Source organism: Poecile atricapillus, chromosome Z, assembly GCF_030490865.1.
Source record: "Poecile atricapillus isolate bPoeAtr1 chromosome Z, bPoeAtr1.hap1, whole genome shotgun sequence".
NCBI classification, from domain to species: domain Eukaryota; kingdom Metazoa; phylum Chordata; class Aves; order Passeriformes; family Paridae; genus Poecile; species Poecile atricapillus.
The window spans coordinates 1,345,357-1,369,990 of NC_081289.1; the positions used below are offsets into that span (position 1 = coordinate 1,345,357).

The window sequence follows — 24,634 nt, forward strand, 5'->3', positions numbered from 1 at the left end:
CTTAATCAATGATTTAATGATAAAGTAATAATAAAGGTCTGTGGAGAAGTGCTGGTTAAAAGTGGGCGCTGCTCATAATTAAAATAACCAATTAAAAATTAGTTAGGAAAGTTATATCATTTTCAACATGTGACTTCAAATTTTTGTACAGGTGTAACTTCATATTTCTGCTCTGAAATGCTGTAAATGGAAAGAATTGTGTTTCTGAGGCTAACCCTCCAAATCTGAAGGTCTTGATTTCCTAATTTAAGGAAAATTGAGTTGGAAGCCAGGATCATTACACTGACATAAAGCTGCAGTTTTTCCAGAAACATCAAAAATATGGGTTCTGCTTCCAAAATGAATTCTAAATGTACAAATGGTAAACCACATACTGAAATCCCTACTCATTCTTTATCCAGGGCATTTCCAGGGTGGATTAAGGACATGGAGGCAATCCATTATTTAATGAAATAATAATTCCCTCATCAGTCATCCAAAATAAATTGGCGTTATAGCCAATTAACGCTGATTATCCAGGAGATGAGTTGCCAGTGGAGCCCTTTGCCATGGCACTGAAATATTTCAATCCAAAGGTGAAAAGTTTCTTGGATTTTTTTCCTAAAATTGACGGGAGAGGCTACAACACTGGATCTTGGTTTACATCATTTGAGGCACCAACAACAAAGGGTCTGGATTTTACAAAAACTGACCGACTCCGCTGGAATTTAAGGATTTTTGGGGTTTTTCCAGTTGTTGTTGGGGGCTTGTGGGGGTCTCAGCATGAAAGAATGTAGACCCCCCTCCCTCCGAATTATTATAATTTTGAAATCAAGGGGCTTTCAGGCAGCGATCTGGGGATAGGAATAACAGTTCTTTACTCGTATAACCAGGCAAACAAACAACAATAACTACAGCATTAACAAGAAAACAGAACCAGGGACCCCGGGACAGCTTTCTCGGCTGAGATGGGATGGAGGAGAGGCTTTGTTTTCACAAACCCCCCTCGGGTTGGCAGTCCCAGTGGTCCTGCAGGGCTCTGAGGAAACAGTCAGCTGGAACAGCAGGGATGAGCAGAGATCCTGGGCTGGTGGATGAGGTGGATCAGCAGGGATGAGCTGAGATCCTGGCCCGGTGGATGAGGTGGATCAGCAGAGGAATGAGCAGAGATCCTGGGCTGGTGGATGAGGTGGATCAGCAGGAATGAGCAGAGATCCTGGGCTGGTGGATGAGGTGGATCAGCAGGAATGAGCAGAGATCCTGGGCTGGTGGATGAGGTGGATCAGCAGAGGAATGAGCTGAGATCCTGGGCTGGTGGATGAGGTGGAACAGCAGGGATGAGCTGAGATCCTGGGCTGGTGGATGAGGTGGAACAGCAGAGGAATGAGCAGAGATCCTGTGCTGGTGGATGAGGTGGATCAGCAGCTCCGCGGCGGTGCCTGGCACTGCCACACGTCCCGGCAGGACAAGGTATGTGAGGCCACCAACGAAGAGGGAAGAAAAAGAAGAAGCAGCAGCTCCGTCTGGGTGATGGCGAAATTCCCTTCTCTCCACCGCAGCAGCTCCGCGACCCAGCAAACGAATGTCTTTCCCCGAAGCCGAAGAAAACCATCGAAAAACTGTCCCCACCCTCCTTTCCTGCCCCCTTCCCCCCCTGGGCCCGGCCACTCTTTGTCCTTTATCGAGCACCCACTAAATCCCCACAGTTTGGTTGTCTCCGCAGCTAATGGGTAAAAATTCCACGGGCAGGCCAGAACAACAACAACAACAACAAAAAAAAAGGCCACCTAACCCTCAACACGAGGTGACTCCACAACCTCGGCAGGGCTGCGTGGAGAGCAGGTCCCACCCCTCAGGAGAGCCCTGCCCGGCCTCACCCACACACCCTCCACCCAGCCCGGGCTGTGGCAGCTCTGCTGGAGCTCAGCCCGGTTGGTTTGGGGTTTGAGCTGCTTCAGGGGGGACTTGGTGACATCCTGGGAGCTGTCTGAGGACCTGGACCTGCTCAGTGCCACCAGACCTGCTCTGCTGCTCTTGGTTGGATCCGTGAGGCTCTGCTTGCTTGTGGTGAGGTCCCTTCTCCACCTGCCTTGCTGTCTCACCTTTGCCTTCCTGCCGCTCCCCTTTTGGACCCTGCCATCGACCTTGCTGATGTGTTCAGCCTCTTAAAATGGTTTGGGTGGGAAGGGACCTCAAAGCCCACCCAGTTCCACCGTCCCAGGCTGCTCCAAGTCCCAGTGTCCAGCCTGGCCTTGGACATTCCAGAGATCCAGGGGCAGCCACAGCTGCTCTAGGAATTCCTTCCCAAATCCCATCCAGCCCTGTCCTTTGTCAGTGGGAAGCCATTCCCTGTGTCCTGTCCCTCCAGGCCTTGTCCCCCATCATTCTCCAGCTCTCCTGGAGCCCCTCCAGGCCCTGGAATGTGCTGGAAGCTCTCCCTGCATCCTTCCCTTCTCCAGGAGAACATTCCCAGCTCTCCCAGCCTGGTTCCAGAGCAGAGGGGCTCCAGCCCTGGAGCTCCTCTGGATTCACTCCAATCTCATGGATGCTCAGAGTTTATCTCCAGACCCTTTAGGACCTCCTGGCTCCAGCAGGAGGTCACTGCTGGGGGCCCTGCAGCCCCTCCAGGGGATGATGAGAGGTTTGGATTCAGATGCAGCTCCTGAAATGCAGTGGGTGGAGGCACCAGGGGATGCCGATCAGGGCACTCAGAGCTTGTTGGGACACTTTGGATCCTGACATCAGGTTTGGCAGGGTTTCCTGGCAGCCCTTAAATCCATGTGGGATGTAGAATGAGTAATGAAAGAAGCTCTAATTTTGCCCTAGATTAAATCTCTCTTTCCTGTTTTCAAAGAGTGACCCGTGGCAGGTGGTGTGGACAGACAGCTGATTCCTTATCAAATATTGGAGTCTGGAAGCTACAGGTGGGATTTGACTTCCACCAGAGTTGCTGTAGCTCCAGGAGCAGGAAATTCCTGCGGTGGTTCCTGTCTCTTGGGATAAATTTTTGTTATTTGGTTTAAGTTGAGGGAGTGGAGATCTTTTTCCCCCAGGCACTGGGTTTGGTTAAACCTTAGAGATCAGAGCAGTTCTCCTGCTGCCCCCAAGACACAGCAGTTAGAAGATGACTCAATCCTACACCCCAAAACAGGAATAATCCCTGCCCGGGGCTGCCTTTGCTCCCAAAAACATGAGACAAAGGATTTGCTCGGAGCTGTGACCATAACAGGACACCTGTGGAGGAGTAGGGTGGGAGTGGAGGTGAGAGGAGGCTCCTCAGGGAGGAGTGAGTGATACAAACCGAGATCTTTATTAAAATTTCCTCTGAGAATTGTCAGGGAATTCCTTTCCTCCTTCTCCTGGGTTGGATTGAGCAGCTGAACATCTCCCCTCTGTCCCTTCTCACCGGAAACCCCAGGTGTGACAGCAGGTTCAGCTCCTGCCTGTCCCTCAAAAACCTCTTTATTTGAATAAACAACAACTTTATCCAGCAGCCCTGTGGGACAGCCACAGCTGGAGATTATTCCCAAAGCTCAGGCAGGAATCTGCTCCCCCAGAACTACTCAAACACCCTTTGGAACAAGGAATGAAGAAGGAAGGAGCTGGCAGAGCTCGGTGGGATCTGGGATGAGTTCAGTTCGTCCCTGTTTTCCTGTCCTGAACAACTTGCGGAAGGACACGCACATTTTTGTGGTCGGGGCTTTGGGACCGACTCCTCCCCCGCTGCTTTGGATGTGTCAGTGGAAAATATTTTTTGTTTTTTAGGTGGTGAAATCAGCCCAGTGATTACCTTGAAGGCTCTGATAAATGTGAGAACTTGATCACATGGAGTGATAGGTTTTATCGGATGCGTTTCATCTGAAAAATAAAGCTCTGTATAAATTCCCCTTTGCCAGGCCCAGCTGAACTTGCAGCAAACATGAAGCTGATTTTGATCTTCGGTGCCCTCATCGGGGTTTCCCTGTGCCTGGAAACCTTCGTTGGGTGAGTTACGCTTTTGTGGAAAATATTTCATTTAGGGCTGGTTCTTGTTGATTTTCGTGCTCTCAACTTGACAAAATCTGCTTGGGGCACATTTTTTTGTTTGTTTTTGTGACTGATTGTTCTTGTTGCTTTGGTGTTCTGACGTTTGAGGGAACATTTCTTTATTTTTATTTGGGTTCTGGAGTTGAGATCCTCAATTCCTGTTCACCCAAGGTTTGATTTTGGCTTGAGCTGAACCTCACTGCACACCAGAACCTGTCCTCAGATCAGAAAGTTCCCCTTTTTTTCCCCCAAGTTTCTTATTTCTCCTTCAGCCTTTCAAATCCTGATTTCCAAACATTAAATTCTAAATTCTGTCTTTGTGTCCCAGTGCAAAAATTATCCCACGGGATATTTTCTCACAGCCTCACTAACCATGGAAGAGCCTTAATAATTAAAGATTATAAAATCTTTAATTAAAAATAAATTTAATTAAAAATAATTAAAGATTATAAAATGCAATAAATCCTGAGGTGCACTAAGTGAGCACTAGATTCCAGTGAGTAAATCTGTGTATGAAGGTTTAAGGATAATGAAAACTAATATAAAGAATGTCCCAAAACTCAGGGATTTGTAAATCCAGGAGGGGATAATTTGATCATTTCATCCTGAAGTGAATTCTTGTGAGTCCATTTCTCAGCAGTTGTGGTTAATTCTCAGCAAAATCCAACCCTGAGATAAAGTTTATGGCGATGGAGAATCCAATAATAAATTACTAATGTGGAAAAATTTAAGGTTCAAAGAGATCTTCCCCCTCTGCTGGCCACGGAGAGGAAACTGGTGTAAACCTGGTGTAAATGTGGTGTAAACCTGGTGTAAACCTGGTGTAAACGAGTCCATCTTCAGCAGCTGTAAATAAACACCCACATCCACCCTTTTTACCTCATTTCCATCTTAAAAATGTTTCCAATTGTGCAGTTTGAGCTCCCAGCTGGTGAGTCGATAACTCCAGCCCATGGAATGAGGCATTTCCAGAGGTTCATTCATCCCACCTGGAATGTGGTGAAACAAATCCCAAATTTAGTGTTTTCTCCCCAAATATTCGATCCTTCCCCAACTCAACCGGAATATTATTTTCCCACCAGCTGCTGCCAGACAGGGTTGATCCTTTTGATTTAAAACTCATCCAAGTTGTCCGGGTTGAACTCTCGGGTGACACCGAATCGACCGATTTAACACACAATTAACAATTGAACACACAATTAACAATTGAACACACAATTAACGCCGAATTAACGGTGCCGGGAACAAACCGGATCACCCAGCCCTTTTCTGCTGATTTATTACAGGCACCAAGTTCTCCGAATCAAGACCAGAAATGAGGAGGAAATCAAACAGCTGCAGCTTTTGGAATCGCTGGAACATCTGAAGGTGGGTCACGGCCACAGAGGAGTTTTGGGACATTTCACACGGAGGATTCACACCTCGCTCCCAACAGCTCAGGGTGTGAATCTCCATCTCATTTGGAAGGTTCACATCACCCTGGAGCAGCTGCCATAAATAAATTTATTCTCTGGATACTTTGAATTTCATCTGCAAGTTCAAGTACCAGTTCAGGAGGGCAAGAATTGATTTTATTTTTTATTTTTTCCTGCTGGGTTTACATGGTGTTTGAATTGTTAGATCTTAATCTCAGTGTTGAAAAACTTGTTTTTCCAGTGGGAATGGCAATGTTTTGTCTCCCAGAGTTATGGAAGAAATTTATTAGTTGGTCTACACTGTATTGAAACAGGAAAACACGCTGTAAAATTCCAGGTTAATACTGTTCTTATTGCCATTGGTGAGAATTTTTAAATTGAAAAATTCTTTTTTTAAAATCACTGGCTTAAAAATATTATATGGATAATTTAGAAATTAAAATTTCTAAATTTAATTTTGAAATTAAATTCTAATTTTAGAAATTAAAATGATGGATAATTTAGAAATGAATAGAAATTATATATCCATATTTAGAAATATGGATAATTTTAGAAATTAAATTATATTGATAATTTAGACATTAATAATTTAAAATTAAAAATATATGGATAATTTAGAAATTAAAATTTCTAAATTTAATTTCGAAATTAAATTCTAATTTTAGAATTATTCTTATTTTATAATTATTATTTTAGAATTATTATTATTATATTAGAATTATTATTAATAATATTTAGAAATATGGATAATTTTAGAAATTAAATTATATGGATAATTTAGAAATTAATAATTTAAAATTAAAAATATTATATGGATAATTTAGAATTAAATTAAAACCAGAAATAGTTTAAGACTGGAATATGGAGTTTTTCTTGAAATTGTTTCTAGTAAAAGGGAGAATAATAAAATAATCATCAGAGACAACTAAAATATCCTCTTGTTTTTATGACCAAAGCCTACAAGTCAATGAAAAAACTGACTCCAGTCCTTTTGAATTTATTATTTTATTTAGTTTATCACAAGAACTGATACAAGGCTGTGGTGAAGCCACAGAGAACGGAGCATTCCAGGGCTTCTCCTGCTGATTTGGGAGAAATCAGCATTCCTGAAACTCTGCAAGAGCTGTTTGCACAATTCCTTCCCCAAACCAAATCCATTTGTCTTTTCCTCTCCAGCTGGATTTCTGGATCAACCCCTCTGCTCCCGCCCTCCCCGTGGATGTGAGAATTCCTGCTCTCAGTGTCCAGTCAGTGAAAGCTTTCCTGGAATCCCAGGGGATTGAATATTCCATCCTGATCGAGGACCTGCAGGTGGGCAGAGCCCATTTTTTACATCTTTTGGAAACACCGATTCACAATTTGGCCTCTCTCCCGCTTTTCCATCCTCTGCTTTCCGTGGGATCCTCCCCTTCTTTCTGTAGGTTGTGGATTATTCCTCAAAGACCATCCATGGATCACTGTAGGTGCTCTCTGACATTGATAAATCCACCCCTGAGGAGTTCCAGGTGGACTTTTGGCCCAGGACATTTGGGAATTCCAACACTGAACTTCCTCATCGTTCACTGAGAGTAGTTAGGGATAAAAATCACCCACTTGGGCCCTAATCTGACATTCCCTCATGAGCAGTAATCCCCAAAGAGCATCTAAACCAGCATCAACTCACTGCTTTTCCATTTATTTATCTTTTAGCAGCTGAAGCAGACACTTCTCACCATTTAAATGTTGTTTTAGGATGTTCTGGATAAAGAAAAGCAAGACATGGCCGAGAGTGCCCAAAGGCAGCGCAGCAGCAGCAGCTTCGACTTTGGTGCTTACCACAGTCTGGATGAGGTGAGAACTTCAGGGGAAGAATATTCTGATTTTTTTCTGGTCTTTTTGCATGCTGTCTTCAATTCAGCATCCCATGTTAGGATGTAAAATGTCCCTGCAGGTTTTTTTCTGGCACGTGGGTTTGTTTTCTGCAGTATTAATTTTGATTAACGATCAGCCAGCGCTGATCAAAATTCCATAAACTCTCCTGCAGACTCTGTCAAAACCCATCCTTCAAAAGAAAGGGAACTAAAGGGATCTTGAAATTGGGAAATAAAGAAAAGGAAATAAAGAAGGAAATAAAGAACTTTTTGCCCAGAAAAGCTGTGGCTTCCCCATCCTTGGGAGTGTCCAAGGCCAGGTTGGAGCAACCTGGGATAGTGGAAGGTGTGGAACGGGATGGGATTTCCAACCTGAATCAGCCCACGGTTCTCTGGAAGGAATGGAAGAACACATAAATATGGTATTCACATCCTCAAATCTGACATTAATGTCCTTGTGACCTTTCCTTTCAGATTAATCAAGAACTGGATCATCTTGCATCCGAGTTCAGCTTCGTGGAGAAGATCCAGATCGGGGAATCCTACGAAAAGCGGCCTCTGTACGTCCTGAAGGTACGACGGATATCGCGGAACGCGTCCACAGGGATGAAGGACAGAGCATTCCTAAAATTCCCTGGCTGTTGTGGGCTGTCCTTGGCTGAGGGGTGTTGAAATGCTCCTGTTTGATTTCCCAGTTCAGCACCGGAGGCTCCAAGCGCCCGGCCATCTGGCTCGACGCCGGCATCCATTCCCGCGAGTGGGTCACCCAGGCCAGCGCCCTGTGGATCGCCAACAAGGTTCCTGCGGCAGGGATTCATCCCTGGCTTCTCCAGGGAGTCATTCCCGGTGTTTCTGAGGGTATCAGCCCTCCGTGGGTTCTGTTAATTCCCAAAAGCAGCTGAGGTTTCCCTGAGGAGGAAACTGGAAAATTCTGTCTTGTTAGAAAAGCTGAGTTTAGGCAGACAAAACGTCGTGGTTCAGGTGAAATTGTTACACAAAGAACCCAAGATTTTTTTTTTGAGATTTTTTTTTTTTTTGAGATTATTTTTGCTGCTTTTTTCTTCTCACCCTGAAAAATCCAGTGGGATTGGTTTCCTTCCCCAAAATGCCCAGACCTCCAGCCCTCTATAAATGAGGATTTAAATCCTGCTGGATTTAATTTATATATTAAATATATTTATTTAAAGATATATTATATTATATTATATTATATTATATTATATTATATTATATTATATTATATTATATTATATTATATTATATTATATTATATTATATTATATTATATTATATTATATTATATTATATTATATTATATTATATTATATTATATTATATTATATCATGCTATATTATATCATGCTATAATATATCATGCTATAATATATCATGCTATAATATATCATACTATAATATATCATATTATAATATATCATATTATATTATATCATATTATAATATATCATATCATATTATATTATATTTATTATATTTATTATATTTATTATATTATAATATATTAATATTATAATGTATTAATATTAGAATTATATTTATATTATAATTATATTATAATTATATTATATTATATTTTTATTTAAATACATTATATATTAAATATATTATTATAGATAATATATTAAATTATATATTAAATATGTTTAATATATAATATATTTAAATAAATATCTTAAATAAATATAAAAATATAAATATATTAAATAAATATAAAACCATCTTCACTGCTCACTCCATGTATAACCAAGAACAGTTACAGCCAGCAGAAAATGGATATTCCTTGTTTCCCTGCCCCAAAATCCAGCCTTTCCTCTGTCCCAAGCAATGAGGGAGTGAATTTGGGAAGGAATGACTCTGCTGAGCTCTGTCTCTGCCTAGATTGCCTCTGACTACGGAACAGACGCTTCCATCACCTCCCTGCTGGACAAGATGGATCTTTTCCTGCTGCCAGTGGCCAACCCTGATGGATTTGTGTACACTCACACCTCGGTGGGTCAGCTCTGCCTGAGCTCAGTGACATTCCAGGCTTTTCCAAAGAAATAATCACCATGAGGGAGGTGGGCTCTGCAAGTCTTAATGCCGTGAGAGGAGGTACCAAAGAGTTGGGTTAAAAAAAATCTCCTCATGAACCCACCCTGACCCCCTGTAAATACCCCAGTTTTAGTAAATACATTTGATTTTTAACCCTTGGCCCATCTTGGCAGTCCGAAATACTCTCGGGATCGTTCCTAGGGTCAGTCCCTCATGGACAGCAGCTCTTTCTGGGGAGCAGTTTTGGTGCCAGCTCCAAGATTTGCTCCTTTCTGAGCGTTTCTCTCTTGTAGAATCGCATGTGGAGGAAAACCCGCTCCAAGATTCCCGGCAGCGTCTGCGTGGGAGTTGATCCCAACAGGAACTGGGATGCAGGTTTTGGAGGTAGGGATGGAGCTTCTGGATTCTGGATCCTGTTACACAGAACCAGGGTTATAAAGGGGATTAATCACCCTGAGCACAACATGAGGCAGCATCATGGAATTACAGAATCGTGGAATCACAGAATGGTTTGGGTTGGAAGGACCTGAAATATTTAATTCCACTCCCTGCAGTTGAGCAAATCCACCTTCCACTATCCCAGACAGTTCCAAGCCCCATTCAGTCACTGAACATGGAATGGAGATCCCTGGGTTTTTGGGCAACCTCTTCTGCGTTGCACCATCGCAGAGTCCATCCCTTGAACACTCACAGCTCTGTCGCTGCTGTTTGAGCTTTTAGCAGCGTTTCAGGCCTGGCTTTAGGCTGTCCTTGGGAAAGCCCAGCTTTGTGGGCTCTGCCCTCCCAGGAATTCCACTCCTCACAGGTTCGTTCCCTCCTTGCACCACCAGGTCCTGGAGCCAGTAACAGACCCTGCTCCGACTCCTACCACGGGCCCAGCGCCAACTCCGAGGTGGAAGTGAAATCTGTTGTCGACTTCATCAAGAATCATGGAAACTTCAAGGCCTTCCTGACCCTCCACAGTTATTCCCAGCTCCTGATGTATCCCTATGGATACAAATGCACCAGGCCAGACGATTATGCCGAGCTGGTGAGACAGAAGGACTTGGCTTTATCTTCTCTCTTCTCTCTTCTTCTCTCTTCTCCTCTCTTCTCTCTTCTCCTCTCTTCTCTCTTTCCCTTCTCTTTCCCTTCTCTTTCCCTTTCCCTTCTCTTTCCCTTCTCTTTCCCTTCTTTTCCTCCTTCTCTTCCTCCTTCTCTTCCTCTTCCCTTCTTCTCTTCCTCTCCTCTTCCTCCTCTTCCTCCTTCTCTTCCTCTTCTCTTCCTCCTTCTCTTCCTCCTTCCCTTCCTCCTTCCCTTCCTCTCCTCCTTCCCTTCCTCTCCTCTTCCCTTCCTCTCCTCTTCCCTTCCTCTCCTCTTCTCCTCCTCTCCTCTTCCTTTCCTCTCCAGCTGCTTTTCCATCCTTTCCATGCTCTTCCCTAACGGCACCATCGCAGCTGCAATAACACCTCTGAGGCAATGCGGATCTCACAACCGTAATTCCAACGGGAAAGGCCTCTGGAATTTTCTGTTCTGTGCCAAAAGGGCTTTGGAACCAGAGCCAATTTGTCTGAGTTTGGATTAAGTGTTTTGATATTTCTAAAGAATTCCACAGCTTTTTCAGGCTCATCCCAAAGTTTCCCTGATCTCAGTTCCCCTGTGGCAATTTGTTGCCTTTTTTCCCTCCTTCACAAAGAACCCAGCTCTGATTTCCATCCAACCCCTGTTATGTAGTTGAAGTGAGCACAGAGTTGACCTTGGAGTATTGGAAGATCCCACCTTGGGAATTTCTGGTGTCTCCTGAGCCTTCCCTTGACACTCCAGTGAGGGAAACACCGGATGAACCCTTAGAGAACCTTCTGGAAGTTAACTCACCTGCAGTGGCACCTCCCAGAGGTGCTGTGGAAGCTGTGACTGGCGTTGGTGTGAATCGTCCCCAAAGCAGTTTGGAGATTTCTGCTGAAATCCCAATGTTTAATCTTGGGAAGTGTGGCTGCTTCCTGACTTTCCCTTCATCTTCTCTCCCCTCCAGGAATCTCTGGGAAGAGCTGCCGCCAGTTCCATCCGCTCCCTCTATGGCACCACCTTCCAAGTGGGCACCATTTGCAAAACCATCTGTGAGTATTTGGCCACTCCGAGCTTTTAGGGGCTGTCCCAGGTCACCGATCCCAGGACATTCCACAGGATCCCAGGACACCAATCCTTGTCCTTCCCACAGAATCCCAGGATACCCCACAGGATCCCAGAACACCGATCCCAGGACACCCCACAGGATCCCAGGACACCCCACAGGATCCCAGAACACCAATCCCCATCCTCCCCACAGGGTCTGTCCCACCACAGGATCCCAGGACTCCCCACAGGATCCCAGAACACCGATTCCTGTCCTCCCCACAGGCTCTGTCCCCCCACAGGATCCCAGGACACCGATTCCTGTCCTCCCCACAGGATCCCAGGACACCAATCCCTGGACACCCCACAGACTCTGTCCCCCTACAGGATCCCTGTCAGGACACCCCACAGGATCCCAGGACACCAATCCCAGGGCACCCCACAGGATCCCAGGACACTGATCCCTGTCCTCCCCACAGGATCCCAGGACACCAATCCCTGGACACCCCACAGGCTCTGTCCCCCCACAGAATCCCTGTCAGAAACCCCACAGGATCCCAGGACACCGATTCCTGTCCTCCCCACAGGGTCCCAGGACACCCCACAGGATCCCAGAACACCAATCCCTGTCCTCCCCACAGGATCCCTGGACACCAATCCCTGTCCTCCCCACAGGATCCCAGGACACCCCACAGGATCCCAGAACACCGATCCGTGTCCTCCCCACAGGATCCCTGGACACCCCACAGGCTCTGTCCCCCCACAGGATCCCTGTCAGGACACCCCACAGGATCCCAGGACACCGATCCCAGGACATCCCACAGGATCCCAGAACACTGATCCCTGTCCTCCCCACAGGATCCCAGAACACCAATCCCTGTCCTCCCCACAGGCTCTGTCCCCCGTGGAAGCCACAAAGCTCCTGTGCAGTGACATCACTGGTCACACATCTCACCTGAGCGTTCCCACCCAAACCCCCTCCTTGTCCCCCAAAATACAAACAGCAGGAAAACAGAATTCCAGCATTCTTCTCCCTTTCCCTTCCAGACCAAGCCAGTGGAGGCAGCATTGACTGGAGCTACGACAACGGCATCAAATATTCCTTCGCCTTCGAGCTGCGGGACACGGGGCGCTACGGCTTCCTGCTGCCCGCCAACCAGATCATCCCCGCGGCCAAGGAGACCTGGCTGGGCCTGAAGAAAATCATGGAGCACGTGCTGAATAAATCCACCTGAGATTGGGGCTGGGAGTCAGCTCTCTGCAGCTCCAGCTGGTCAAATAAACCCCCTGTGCATTCCCTCCATGGTGTTTGATGCATCCGGTTCCTCGTGCGTGACGCGGCCCCCAGGGGATTTTGGGACACAAACCTCCCTGTCCTGGGCAGGGACACCTCCCAGGATGTTCCCAGCCCTGGCCAGCCTGGCCCTGGACATTCCCAGGGATCCACGGGCTTCTCTGGGAATTCCAGCCCAGCCAGGAATTCCTTCCCCAGATCCCATCCATCCCTCTGGGAATGTGGGAAGCCATTCCCTGTGTCCTGTCCCTCCAGGCCTTGTCCCCAGTCCCTTTCCAGCTCTCCTGGAGCTCCTCCAGGCCCTGGAATGTGCTGGAAGCTCTCCCTGCATCCTTCCCTTCTCCAGGCTGAAGGGGCTGGTGCAGAGGGCCTGGTGTTGATCAGCATAATCCCATGGAACTAATTAAAGGAATTTAATTTCCCTTAACGAGCCTCAGGACCCTGCCAGTCCCCCGACCACTGTCCTCAAACGTACGCCACCATGGATTTGGCTGCCCCTTTTCTCCCTCCCACACGTTCCCAGTGGAGGTGGCTGCAGGGAGGATGGAGATGGGAGGACACCTCCCCTGATCCAGCACCCAATCCCTCAGGAGCCCCTTGTTCCACTGCTCATCCTGCAAATTTCCTGGGGATTAAAGAGCTCAGGAGGCCCTGAAGGAGCAGAGATTAGCGCCGGCTGCTGCTGCTGCGGTGATTATCGAGTCTGACAGGTTTATCTCGGTGTCTTGTGACCCCCCAGCAGCTGGTGAGTTACTCACCCCCGAGAGCCTGGCAGGAGAGCAAACAGCGCTGATGGGGCCGATAAAACCCTGCGGACTCGGAGCTGGTGCCAGGAAAAGGGGAAGGCGCAGCAGGGGCTGGATTTGGGTTAAAAGCAGCTGTTTTGGAAAGCAAAGCCATGCTTGGGGCAGCCAGTGCTACCCACGTGTCCCCTCTGCTCACAGCCTTGTCCAGTGGCACCTGCTTCCCAAACTGACCCAGCTTTCCAAAATCCCATCCTCTGCCCGGTGATGAAAAACCAGGGATGGTAAATCCCAGGGACACGGCCGGCTCTTGGAGCTGGATGAGCAGGAATTGAGGAGCCTCGGCTGGGAATGTGGAAATGTGACCTTGTGCTGGCCTGGAAGCTCATTCCAATCATCCAGGGCTTGAGGGGCCCTGTCCCCTCCTCTGGTGTGAGGAGAGCTCATCCAGGTCTGGATCCCAGACTCCAGAAGGGTCTGGAGTCGGAGCAGAGGGTGCTGCAGAGGAACAGGAGGATGCCGTGGTGGGGCGAGGAGGGAGATGGGCTGGAGATGACGCCGGTGTGGGGTGGGGGTACCTAACAGGGACCTTCCCATCCCAAGGAAGGAGATGATTGAGGAAACAGAGCCAAGCTCTTCCCCACAGAGTGCTGGGAGAGACAATGGCAGCAGCTGGAAGGAGGGAGAGCCAGGAGGGACATCAGGAAATGCTTTCCCTTTCCACCAGGAGGAGAAGCAGCAGGACCTGGTGCCAGTGGGGCTGTGCAGCCTCCAGCTCCGGAGGACTCCAGGATCCAGCGATCCTGGTGCATCCCTGGAGCTGACCATGCTTCATCCAGACATTGGATACAGACCTCCCGTGGTCCCTTCCCACCTCAACCTCGCCACGATCCTGCCTGGAGGAGGATCCTGGAACCACCTCACCACCAGCGCCGGTTCCGCACCGCAAGGACCCAGCAGGGCCCGGCACCTCCCGCTCTCGGTGCAGCCGGAATCCCCTGGGTTTGATGGAGAAAAACGGGGACAGAGGATGTCAGCTGTAAAAAGCTGCCCTGGGAGGTGCTGCCAGTCTGGGAACGCAGCCCAGGAACCCGGAGCATCCCTGACAAGCGCGGTGGGAGCTCAAGGGCAGCGCAGATAAGGCCCAACAAAGGCCCTGCTGTAACCTGCGGAACAAAGACGCTGCTTTAACTGGGGAACAAAGACACCTCTGACAAACTGACCTCCTGACAGCTGCTCCAGAGCCGCTGCTCGCACTGAAAACAGAAAAATAATTCATTTTCTACCCAAAAATGAACCTTTCTGTCTGAACATTACCCCAGGTGAACATCCCTGTGCACCTCTGAGCTCCACGACTCCCATCAGCTTTGAAGTCAGGTTTCATCCACCATCAAGTGACCCCCACTCCTGGGAATGGTTTGATGAATAATTTGAATAATATCGTTTATATTTTATATATCTTTATCTATAGACACACTTATGCATGAACTAATTAATCATAAATAAGTCGACGTTTAAACGCTTGCTTTTTCCGTACGTAACTTTGTAGTAGCTTGTCATTACACGTGTGTTACTAATGGTAATTATGATCGACTTACTCATAGCAATGTGTCATGAAGAAATTCATGGAAACAAAGAGGAGTTTCCTGGTGGTTTTGGGGTTCCTGTGACCACGCCGTCCCCACCGTCCCACGCCCGTGGGTCGGGAGCCGCCCGTGCCCCGAGCTGGGAGCACGGACACTCATCCAGGACCTGCTCACTGAGGAAGACGTTATCAGATCCTCCCTAATTTGGCTGCTCTCGTGTTGACTTTGCCAAATAAAACAAACATTTGGGCTCGCCGGAGCCCTTCCTGCCGGCTGTTTGTCGCTGCCGACGCCGCGGGGACGGCGGATGCGGCCCCGGTGAGGAGATCCAGGAGGGAACCCAGACCACCAAGGGGGTTCTGCCCGTCCTCGGGGCTGTGGCTCTGCTCCCACCCACCATGGAGACCCTCCTGGTGTTCCTCGCCCTCCTGGGGGGGACCAGCAGCGAGCAGCTCTTCGTGGGGTGAGTCCTGCCGGAGCAGGGGGCAGTGGGACACCATGGCTGGGATGGGGATCCGGGGAGAGAGAGGTGGATCCATCCCCACCCCTCTCCTTCGGGGTCAAGCAGGAGGGTGACATCCCAAAGGATGGAAATTTGGGAAAATGGGGTTTTTTCCCAACTAGGAAAGGTTTAAGTTTCACCCCAGGTTTGGAGGGGAGTGCAGCAGGAAGAAATTTGGGAATGCTGAATGCTGAGGGCATCGCTCCAAGCTTTGCCAGGGTGTAAAATCCCAGAGGATCAGGGGATGATGTGGATGGCTCAGACATGATGGCTGTGGAACCATCCAAGCATTGCTGGGAAAAAAAACCCCAAAGATTGCTGGGAATAACAGCCAAGGATTTCTGGGAATAAAAGACAAAGATTGCTGGGAATAACCAAGGATTGCTGGGAATAACCAGGGATTTCTGGGAATAACCAAGGATTTCTGGGAATAACCAAGGATTTCTGGGAACAACACGCCATGGGAAAAAACAAGATGTGGCTGGAGAAGGGACCCTGTGGAGGGAGGCCAACACTTTCCCAGGACAAAGCTCCTGCTTGTAGCTCCTGGAGATAAGAACAGCACAGTCCAGTGCAGGAAGGAGGCTGAGAAGGGGGCACGGAATGTGGGGGGGGTCAGGACAACCCAAAACTCCCAAAGGCTCCAACCCATTTCCAGAAAGTTCTGAGCGGATCCAGGGAGCGGCTGGGGCTGTGCCAGAGGGGCTCAGGTTGGGTATCAGGAAAGGTTCCTGATCCAGAGGGTGCTGGCACAGCCCAGGCTCTCCCAGGGAACGGTCACATTCCCAAGGCAGCCAGAGCCTGGAGTTTGAGTTGATCCTTGTGGGCCTCTTCCAGATGGGTCCTTCCCTTCCCTTCCCTTCCCTTCCCTTCCCTTCCCTTCCCTTCCCTTCCCTTCCCTTCCCTTCCCTTCCCTTCCCTTCCCTTCCCTTCCCTTCCCTTCCCTTCCCTTCCCTTCCCTTCCCTTCCCTTCCCTTCCCTTCCCTTCCCTTCCCTTCCCTTCCCTTCCCTTCCCTTCCCTCCCCTCCCCTCCCCTCCCCTCCCCTCCCCTCCCCTCCCCTCCCCTCCCCTCCCCTCCCCTCCCTCCTTCCCTCCTTCCCATTCCCGAGGGATTTTGGAAAAATCACAAGGATTCAATTCCTGCCTGAGTCCTCCAGGCACGGAATGGGCAAATGGAAATTGTTATCACCCCGAGGAGGTGCTTAAAGTGATAAATAATGAGGGGTTCAGAGGATGAAAGGGGGAAAAGTGAAGGAATTTTGTGCTGTTTTGGGAGTGTCAACAGGAGAGGATGGAGGTAGAGGATGGATCTGAGATGGGAAAACCTCTCTCCCACAGAACATTTTCCCCACCTTGGAAAGCCCTGCCAGGCTGGATTGGGATCTCTGCTAGGGAATACATCCATACTTACAGGACATATTCATATAATTGAGTAATAAACTGAATAATAAAAATTGAATAATAAATTGAATAATAATAATTGAATAAAAATAATTGAATCTAATCATTGAATAATAAATCTCAATAAATTGAGATATTCCCCAACATCTTAGGAGCTGATCAAACAAGGCTGGAGATCATCTCAGCCTCCCCAGCACTTGCTCTTTCCCCATCATGGCTGCTCTGAACCTGCCTTTTTTTCTCTCCACACCAACCATTGATGCATTTTCCAACCCTCCGAGCCGGGGTGGAGCTTCCCCAGCCTCCCCCAAGCCCCGTCTCCCTGAGCTCTCTGCCTCCCTGCAGGGACCAGGTCCTGCGTGTCACGGCCAGGAACGAGGAGCAGATCGCCCTGCTCGGGGTGCTGGAGGAGCTGCAGGTGAGCTCTGAGGGGTCCAGGCCTCTCTCCTTTTGCCATCCCATCCTTTTTCCTCCCCGTTTTGGAGATGGATCATTTAGAACCGTATAAATAAATACGAATTTAACCCGCGGCTCCTGTTTCGCGTGGACCCCGCAAACACTTAAAACAACTTGGGCTGAAATGTTTCTGTGGGTCCCTATCCAGACATCCATCTGTGGCCCAAAATTTGGCCAAAAAACCTTTTTTAGATCCTTCATGGAGACTCCTGTGGGAGCCCTGGAGGTGCTGGGGACCTCAGTGGATGGGGCCGAGTTCTCCCTTTCAGCTCAGCTTCTTCTTCCCAGGTGGACTTTTGGCGTCACCCCAACAGCCCCAGCCACCCCGTGGACCTGCGGGTGCCCTTCCCCAGCCTCCAAGGAGTCAAAACATTCCTGGATTCCCATCACTTTTCCTACAGCATCATGATCGAGGACGTGCAGGTGATGGGAACGGGACGAGCTCCTGCAGCTCAGCCCTGAGAGAAAATCCAAAATGTTGGAAATCAAGAGTTGGAATTAAAATCCAACCCCCTGCTCCTCTCAGCCTTTTTGATCTTTTGAGGGTTTTTTCTGCCTTTTAACCAGGAATTATTGGATGAAGAAAAGGAAAGCATGAGGAGGTCTAGGAGGGTAAAGAGGAGCTCCAGGACGTTCGATTTCGCCTCCTACCACACGATAGACGAGGTACCTTTCTCTGCAGAGCTTTGCGGGCGTGTGGGGTCACATCCAGGTGAAGGTCGTGGTGAGTTCTTGGTGACAGCTGAGACCTCCCTGGGACCCTTTTCTCCTCCTTGGAGGGGGTTTTAGCTGGGGTGGGAGATTGGGAAACCTTCAAATCCAGTGTGGCCACTCCTGGCATCTCCCACCCTGTGGAAGACATTTCCAGCTTCGCTTTGGGGGTGCTTGGAGCCCAGTTTGGGACTGCTGAGGGTTGTGATGGTGTTGGGGGAGGTCTCAGAGATTTTTCCTTCACCATTCCTTCTACTTTTCCAAAAACCTTGTGAGGTGCCTTTCCCTGCTCGCACAGAGCCCCAGCCACCTCGTGTTCTCCAGGGAAGCTCCAGGTCTCCAGGGAAGCCCCAGGTCTCCAGGGAAGCCCCAGGTCTCCAGGGAAGCCCCAGATCTTCTCCAGGGAAGCTCCAGGTCTCCAGGGAAGCCCCAGATCTTCTCCAGGGAAGCCCCAGATCTTCCCCAGGGAAGCCTCAGGTCTTCTCCAGGGAAGCTCCAGGTCTCCAGGGAAGCCTCAACTCTCCAGGAAAACCCCAGGTTCTTCCCCAGGGAAGCTCCAGGTCTCCAGGGAAGCTCCAGATCTTCCCCAGGGAAGCCCCAAGTTCTCCAGGGAAGCCCCAGGTCTCCAGGGAAGCCCCAGATCTTCCCCAGGGAAGCTCTTCCAGTGCTGGATACCCTCAAAACCAAAAGGTGAGAGCCAGGCTGAGCCTCATGACCCAGCAGTTCCTCCTTCCAGATCTACGACTGGATGGACGTCCTGGTGGAGGAACATCCCAAGCTCGTCAGCAAGATCCAGATCGGGCAGAGCTACGAGAACCGGCCCCTGTACGTGCTGAAGGTGGGTCCTGGGGAAGCTTCACCTTGAAAATCCCCCCTCAGGATGAGAAGTTGTGCCAGGGCAGGATCAGGGTGGACATCAGCAGGAATTTCTCCATGGAAAGGTTTTGGAAAGGGCTGCCCAAGGAGGTTTGGAGTTCCCATCCCTGGAGGTGTCCAAGGAATTCCTGGATGTGGCACTCGGGGCTCAGGGCTGGGGACAAGGTGGGGATCGGGCACAGGGTGGATTCCGTGATCCTGGAGGGTTTTTCCAGCCTCAGCGATCCCGTGATTCCGCACAGTTCAGCACTGGGGGATCGAAGCGCCCGGCAATCTGGCTGGACACCGGAATCCACTCGCGGGAATGGATCACCCAAGCCACCGGTGTCTGGACGGCCAACAAGGTGACCTTGGGATCACCTGGGGTGTGGGACCCCAATCCTCACCCTGCATCCATCCCACCCCTCGTCTCTGAGAGGCACCGGGGCAGCTCCTGCTCCTCTCCACGCACAGATCGCCCAGGAATACGGGCAGGACCCCTCTGTCACGGCCATCCTGGACAGCATGGACATCTTCCTGGAGATCATCACCAACCCCGATGGCTTTGCCTTCACCCACAGCTCGGTGAGTGCGGGGACACCACGGTGGGATCTCGTCCCAGCGCTGTCCCCAGCCACGGCTGTCCGTGATTTTTGGGTGGGACGGTGAGTGATGATCCCTGGAGATGCTTGGGCAGGGGTTGGGATTCACATCCCTGTTCCGGTCTCTCCTCTCCGTGTGCTCCTAGAACCGCCTGTGGCGCAAGACCAGGTCCATCAACGCTGGATCCCGCTGCGTCGGGGTGGATCCCAACCGAAATTGGGACGCTGGGTTTGGAGGTGAGACCTCGGCCAGCAGCTCCTCACGCCGGGCATTGTTTGTGCCTCAAAACACCAAAACTTTCTGCTAGAGCGGAGAAACCCTGGGATGGAAACCTTTCCTGAGGGATCCTCTCTGGATCTCCTCCTGCTCCAGGTGCTGGCTCCAGCAGCAATCCCTGCTCCGAGACCTATCGTGGTCCTCACGCCCACTCTGAGAGGGAAGTGAGAGCCATCGTGGATTTCATCCGCGCCCACGGGAACGTGAAATCCGTCATCTCCATCCACAGCTACTCCCAGATGCTGCTCTTCCCCTACGGATACAAGAGGGCACCCACACCCGACCACCAGGAGATGGTGAGATGGCCCCAAAACGTGGGGCTGTGACCACCTGGCAAAGTCAGAGCATCTCAGGAGCTTCTCTGCTCCTCTGGTTAGATGAGCCCAAATATCAAACCCCTGCTCCTGGGTCCTGGTGGAGGGTGGTTGCGAGATGGACCTCAAACATCAAAAATTAAGGGTTTTTTTTTTTTTTTGGAAAACCTAGAGCAGAAGGGATGGGGAATGATGGGCTCTGGATCTCCCTTGATCCACGAGATCCCACCGCTTTTGGTGGTTCCTTTGCAGAATGAACTGGCCAAGAAAGCCGTGAGCGACTTGGGCGCCGTGTTCGGGACAAAATACACCTACGGCAGCATCGCCAACACCATCTGTGAGTGTTCCTCCCTCATCCCACATCAAATCCCTCGGGAATGGGCTCCCACCTGGGCTCCTCTCCCTGCAGACATGGCAGGAGGCACCACCATCGACTGGGCCTACGACAACGGGGTGAAATATTCCTTCTCCTTGGAGCTGAGGGACTCGGGGCGCTACGGATTCCTCCTGCCCAGCTCCCAGATCGTCCCCACTGCCACCGAGACGTGGCCGGCGCTCCTGGACATCATGGTCCACGTCCTGGAGCATCCTTACTGACCCCAGCACCTCCCACAGCATTCCCTCCTCTCAATAAATCCTCACGGAGATTCAGCGCTTTCAGGCACCCTCGTTTTTTTCATGCTAAACTCCCCCCCAAAAAAAATAGGGTGGAAAAGGACTCCCTGCCCTGCAGGTGTTGATTTTCCCCTCGTGACTTTGGCTCAAAGTGCCCATCCTTTGGAGCCAGAATGGGAGGAGATGAGGTTTTTTTGGGCAACCACCCCCAAATTTGTGGGGTTTTGAGCGGCTTTGCTCCATCATCCCTTCCTGGGGGGCTACAAGGAGGGATGTGGGGTATCCTCAGGGCCATCTCTCAAGGTGTTTCTAGGTGTTTGCTGCTTATTTTTGGCTCCTGGGACAAATGTCACCTGCTCTGACCTCTGTCCTGGGCCAAGCTTTACGCCGCTTTCCTCGGACAAATTTTAAACCAAATTTTCCCCAGCACCGCGGTTTAGGGATCCAGCTCACCAAGCCCTGAGTGAAAATCTGGATTTTGCGCTTTCTCAACCCAAACTGATCCTTTCCCTCCCCTCAGCTGGCGCTGGGGATTTTGGCACCTCCCGGTGTCACCTTGTTGACTCAGCGCGGCCCCAGCCGGTTCCTGGGACAGGTTTGGCCGGGACTGGGAGTGCCTGGATGGGGACGGCGGGGCCTGACCTTGGCTGGTGACGGCTGGAGCCTGCCCAGGGCCCTGGGAAAAGGGACAGCTGGAGGGGCCGGGCTGGGGCCGCCATCCCATGGGATTTAAGAGGCTCCAGGGCGCTGTTGGGATGTGAGACCGGCTGTCCCCGCTGACCATGAGGCTCCCCGTGCTCCTGGCTGCCCTGGTGGCAGTGGCCGCCTGCACCGAGACCTTTGTTGGGTAGGGGGGTCCGGATGGGGACACCGGTGACACCCTGGGTGGGGCAGGAGGAGCTGGTTCAGCCCTGAGGGAGCACAAGGAAAAGGCTCAGGGGAAATCCCTGGAATGGGGGGATGGATGGGGTGGGGTTAGGCCAGACTAATGGGGCCAGAGCTCGTCCCACACCCCCCTGACCCCACAGGCACCAGGTGCTGCGCGTCGTTCCCCAGAGCGATGAGGAGCTGCAGAAGGTGCAGGAGCTGCAGGAGCTGGAGCATCTGCAGGTACCGGGTGTGGAGGTGGATTTTGGGGACACCTCCCAGCCAATGGCAACCCCCCAAGCAAAGCAAGGATGGGGCTGGATGTGGGATTATGGATTTTACACCCCTCAAGTAAAGCAAAAATGGGGCTGGATGTGGGATTACTGATTTTACACCCCCCAAGCAAATCAAGGATGTGGGATTCTGGATTTTACACCCCCCAAGCAAATCAAGGATGGGGCTGGATGTGGGATTATGGATTTTACACCCCCCCAAGCAAAGCAAGGATGGGGCTGGATGTGGGATTCTGGATTTTACACCCCCCAAGCAAAGCGAGGATGGGGCTGGAAGTGGGATTATGGGAAAAACAAGACAGGCTGGTGCCGGAGGGCGCATCCCGAGGCAGGATCTGAGCCCTTATCTCTGTTTTTCCACACGCAGCTGGATTTCTGGCTGTCTCCCCGCGGGCTCGGACTTCCCGTGGACGTCCGCGTGCCCTTCCCCAGCCTGCAGGCGGTCAAAGCCCACCTGGAGGCCGCTGGGGTCTCCTATTCCATCATGATCGAGGATGTGCAGGTCAGCGGTGCCGCGGGGGAGGCGGGGCAGGGGTGGGATCCCATCCAGTGGGAATGAGGCTCATCCCACATCCCGCATCCCACAGGCCCTGCTGGATGAAGAGCAGACGGAGATGCTCCGCAGCAGCCGCGTGCTGGCCCTCAGCACCGACACCTTCAACTACGAGGCCTACCACACCATAGATGAGGTGGGAACGCACAAGTTTTGGGGGAAAAAGTTTGCTCTTAGGCAGGGGCTGAGCTGGGAGTGACCCCCACACCCCTTGTCCCCAGATCTACAACTTCATGGACATGCTGGTGGCCGAGAACCCCAACCTGGTGAGCAAGCTGGAGATCGGCCGCTCGACCGAGAACCGTCCCCTCTACGTGCTCAAGGTGAGGATTTGGGGATGGTGATCCAGAGGGGACAGTGGTGATGGAAACAAAGCCAACCTGCCCTTCTCTGCTCCCCCAGTTCAGCACGGGGGGCACGAACCGCCCGGCCGTCTGGATCGACACCGGCATCCACTCCCGCGAGTGGGTCACCCAGGCCAGCGGAGTCTGGTTTGCCAAGAAGGTACTGACACATCCCAAAAGGGTCACCCGGCCCTCAGGAGCTGTGGGATCCGGGTGGGTGATCCCACAGGGAGGACAGGGAACCCCAAACCTCCGTCCTCTCTAGATTGTCCAGGATCACGCGAATAACGAAGGTGTGGCCTCCATCCTGGAGACGATGGACATCTTCCTGGAGATCGTCACCAACCCAGACGGCTTTGCCTTCACCCACACCACGGTACCGCCCCGGATTTCCTCTCCCCGCTTCCTAAAGCCGTGCTGGATGGGGCCGGGGAGCGGGATTTGGGGTGCTGTATATCCCTGAGAGGGCAAAGCCTCCTCATCCACGTTTCCACGGGATGGGAAGGGGACCCCCAGGAGCCGTGGAGCTCCAGCCCTGGAGGCTGAGGTGGCTCTGCCCTTCCAGAACCGCATGTGGCGCAAGACCAGGTCCAAGCACTCGGGCTCCATCTGTGTCGGAGTGGACCCCAACCGCAACTGGGACGCGGGTTTTGGAGGTCAGAGCTGTCCCCTCGCCCCTGTGGAGCGTTTCTGCTCTCCAGCTGGAGGCTCCAAAGCTGGATCTACCTCAAAGATCCATTGGTGTCCCCTGGGAGGGAAGAGGTGGGGTTTGCTCTCCGTGGCAGAGCCGGGGGTTTGGGCTCCACCAGAGCTTTGATGACCAAAAAAAGTGACCAAAAGCCACCACACAAATCTTTAGGAGGATCCCCAGGAGCACCAAGCAGCTGAGGGGTGGCAAAACCTCTTGGCCTTGGAAGCCCCCCCAAATTCCCACTGTGTTCTCACCATCCTCTTCTCCGCAGGGGCCGGAGCCAGCGGAAACCCCTGCACGGAGACGTACCACGGACCCTACCCCAACTCGGAGCCCGAGGTGAAATCCATCGTGGACTTTGTCAAGAGCCACGGCAACATCAAGGCTTTCGTCTCCATCCACAGCTATTCCCAGCTCCTGCTCTATCCCTACGGCTACACCAAGACCCCGGTGCCGGACCAGCAGGAACTGGTGAGGCCCCCGTGGTTTGAGGGGTTGGGATGGGGTGCAGCTCTTCTGCTGAAGCTGGGAGGAGCTTTGGCATCTTTTTGCACCCAGAAAAAAGCTGGATCCCGGTGGTTTTCCCTTTCTTTGGCTCATCTTTTCCTCCCCTTCCCTGAATTCCCAGCACGAGCTTTCTGCCAAGGCCGTGGCAGCTCTGTCCTCCCTGCACGGCACCAAGTACAAGTACGGCAGCATCATCACCACCATCTGTAAGTGCAGCCCCAAAAATCCCAACCCCACCCCTCACTCCGCCCAAATACCCCACGGAATTCCCAAAAAATCCATCCAGGCTCCGAATCCCTCCCATTTTTTTCCTCCCACAGACCAAGCAAGTGGAGGAACCATCGACTGGACCTACAACCAGGGGATTAAATATTCCTTCACCTTCGAGCTGCGGGACACGGGGCGTTACGGATTCCTGCTTCCCGCCAAGCAGATCGTTCCCACCGCCGAGGAGACCTGGCTGGCGCTGAAGGTCATCATGGAGCACGCCCGGGACAACATGTACTGAGCTGGGATCGGGGCTGGAGCAGCTGGAGAGGAGGAAGAAGGCAATCAAGAGATAAATAAATGGGATGAAGGATGAGAAGAGCTGGTGGTTGTTTTCCTTTTTTTT

At 51.0% G+C, this 24,634-nt stretch overlaps 4 protein-coding genes across 5 annotated transcripts in view; 3 read left to right on the plus strand and 1 right to left on the minus strand.

The window, feature by feature from the left end:
* The first annotated feature begins 2,828 nt into the window (after positions 1-2,828).
* LOC131573499 (carboxypeptidase A2-like) lies at positions 2,829-12,703 on the plus strand. Of its 2 annotated transcripts, none has more exons than XM_058827506.1 (12): positions 2,829-2,903; positions 3,876-3,963; positions 5,292-5,373; positions 6,597-6,731; positions 7,152-7,250; positions 7,745-7,843; positions 7,966-8,067; positions 9,167-9,277; positions 9,613-9,703; positions 10,150-10,349; positions 11,331-11,415; positions 12,458-12,703. In XM_058827506.1, exons 2-12 carry the CDS (start codon positions 3,899-3,901, stop codon positions 12,643-12,645), a joined length of 1,257 nt encoding a protein of 418 aa, XP_058683489.1. In that variant the 5' UTR covers positions 2,829-2,903; positions 3,876-3,898; the 3' UTR covers positions 12,646-12,703. The 2 variants fall into 2 exon arrangements, with proteins under 2 accessions (XP_058683489.1, XP_058683488.1); XM_058827505.1 differs by lacking the exon at positions 2,829-2,903 and adding an exon at positions 3,754-3,788.
* Positions 8,133-24,634, minus strand: part of LOC131573500 (centrosomal protein of 41 kDa-like) — a 32,080-nt gene continuing 15,578 nt past the window's right edge. Inside the window, exon 12 of the transcript XR_009276206.1 lies at positions 8,133-8,191. The gene's annotated coding sequence lies outside the window, so the exon portion shown is untranslated. The remainder of the gene's footprint in view (positions 8,192-24,634) is intronic.
* LOC131573501 (carboxypeptidase A1-like) lies at positions 15,289-20,798 on the plus strand. Its single transcript, XM_058827509.1, has 11 exons — positions 15,289-15,496; positions 17,282-17,354; positions 17,681-17,815; positions 17,960-18,058; positions 18,840-18,941; positions 19,222-19,323; positions 19,433-19,543; positions 19,707-19,797; positions 19,934-20,133; positions 20,404-20,488; positions 20,561-20,798. Exons 1-11 carry the CDS (start codon positions 15,432-15,434, stop codon positions 20,746-20,748), a joined length of 1,251 nt encoding a protein of 416 aa, XP_058683492.1. The 5' UTR covers positions 15,289-15,431; the 3' UTR covers positions 20,749-20,798.
* On the plus strand, positions 21,005-24,586 carry LOC131573498 (carboxypeptidase A1-like). Its single transcript, XM_058827503.1, has 11 exons — positions 21,005-21,613; positions 21,795-21,876; positions 22,294-22,428; positions 22,514-22,615; positions 22,701-22,802; positions 22,882-22,983; positions 23,089-23,199; positions 23,389-23,479; positions 23,786-23,985; positions 24,143-24,227; positions 24,342-24,586. The coding sequence occupies exons 1-11, from the start codon at positions 21,549-21,551 to the stop codon at positions 24,527-24,529; spliced, it is 1,263 nt and encodes a 420-aa protein (XP_058683486.1). The 5' UTR covers positions 21,005-21,548; the 3' UTR covers positions 24,530-24,586.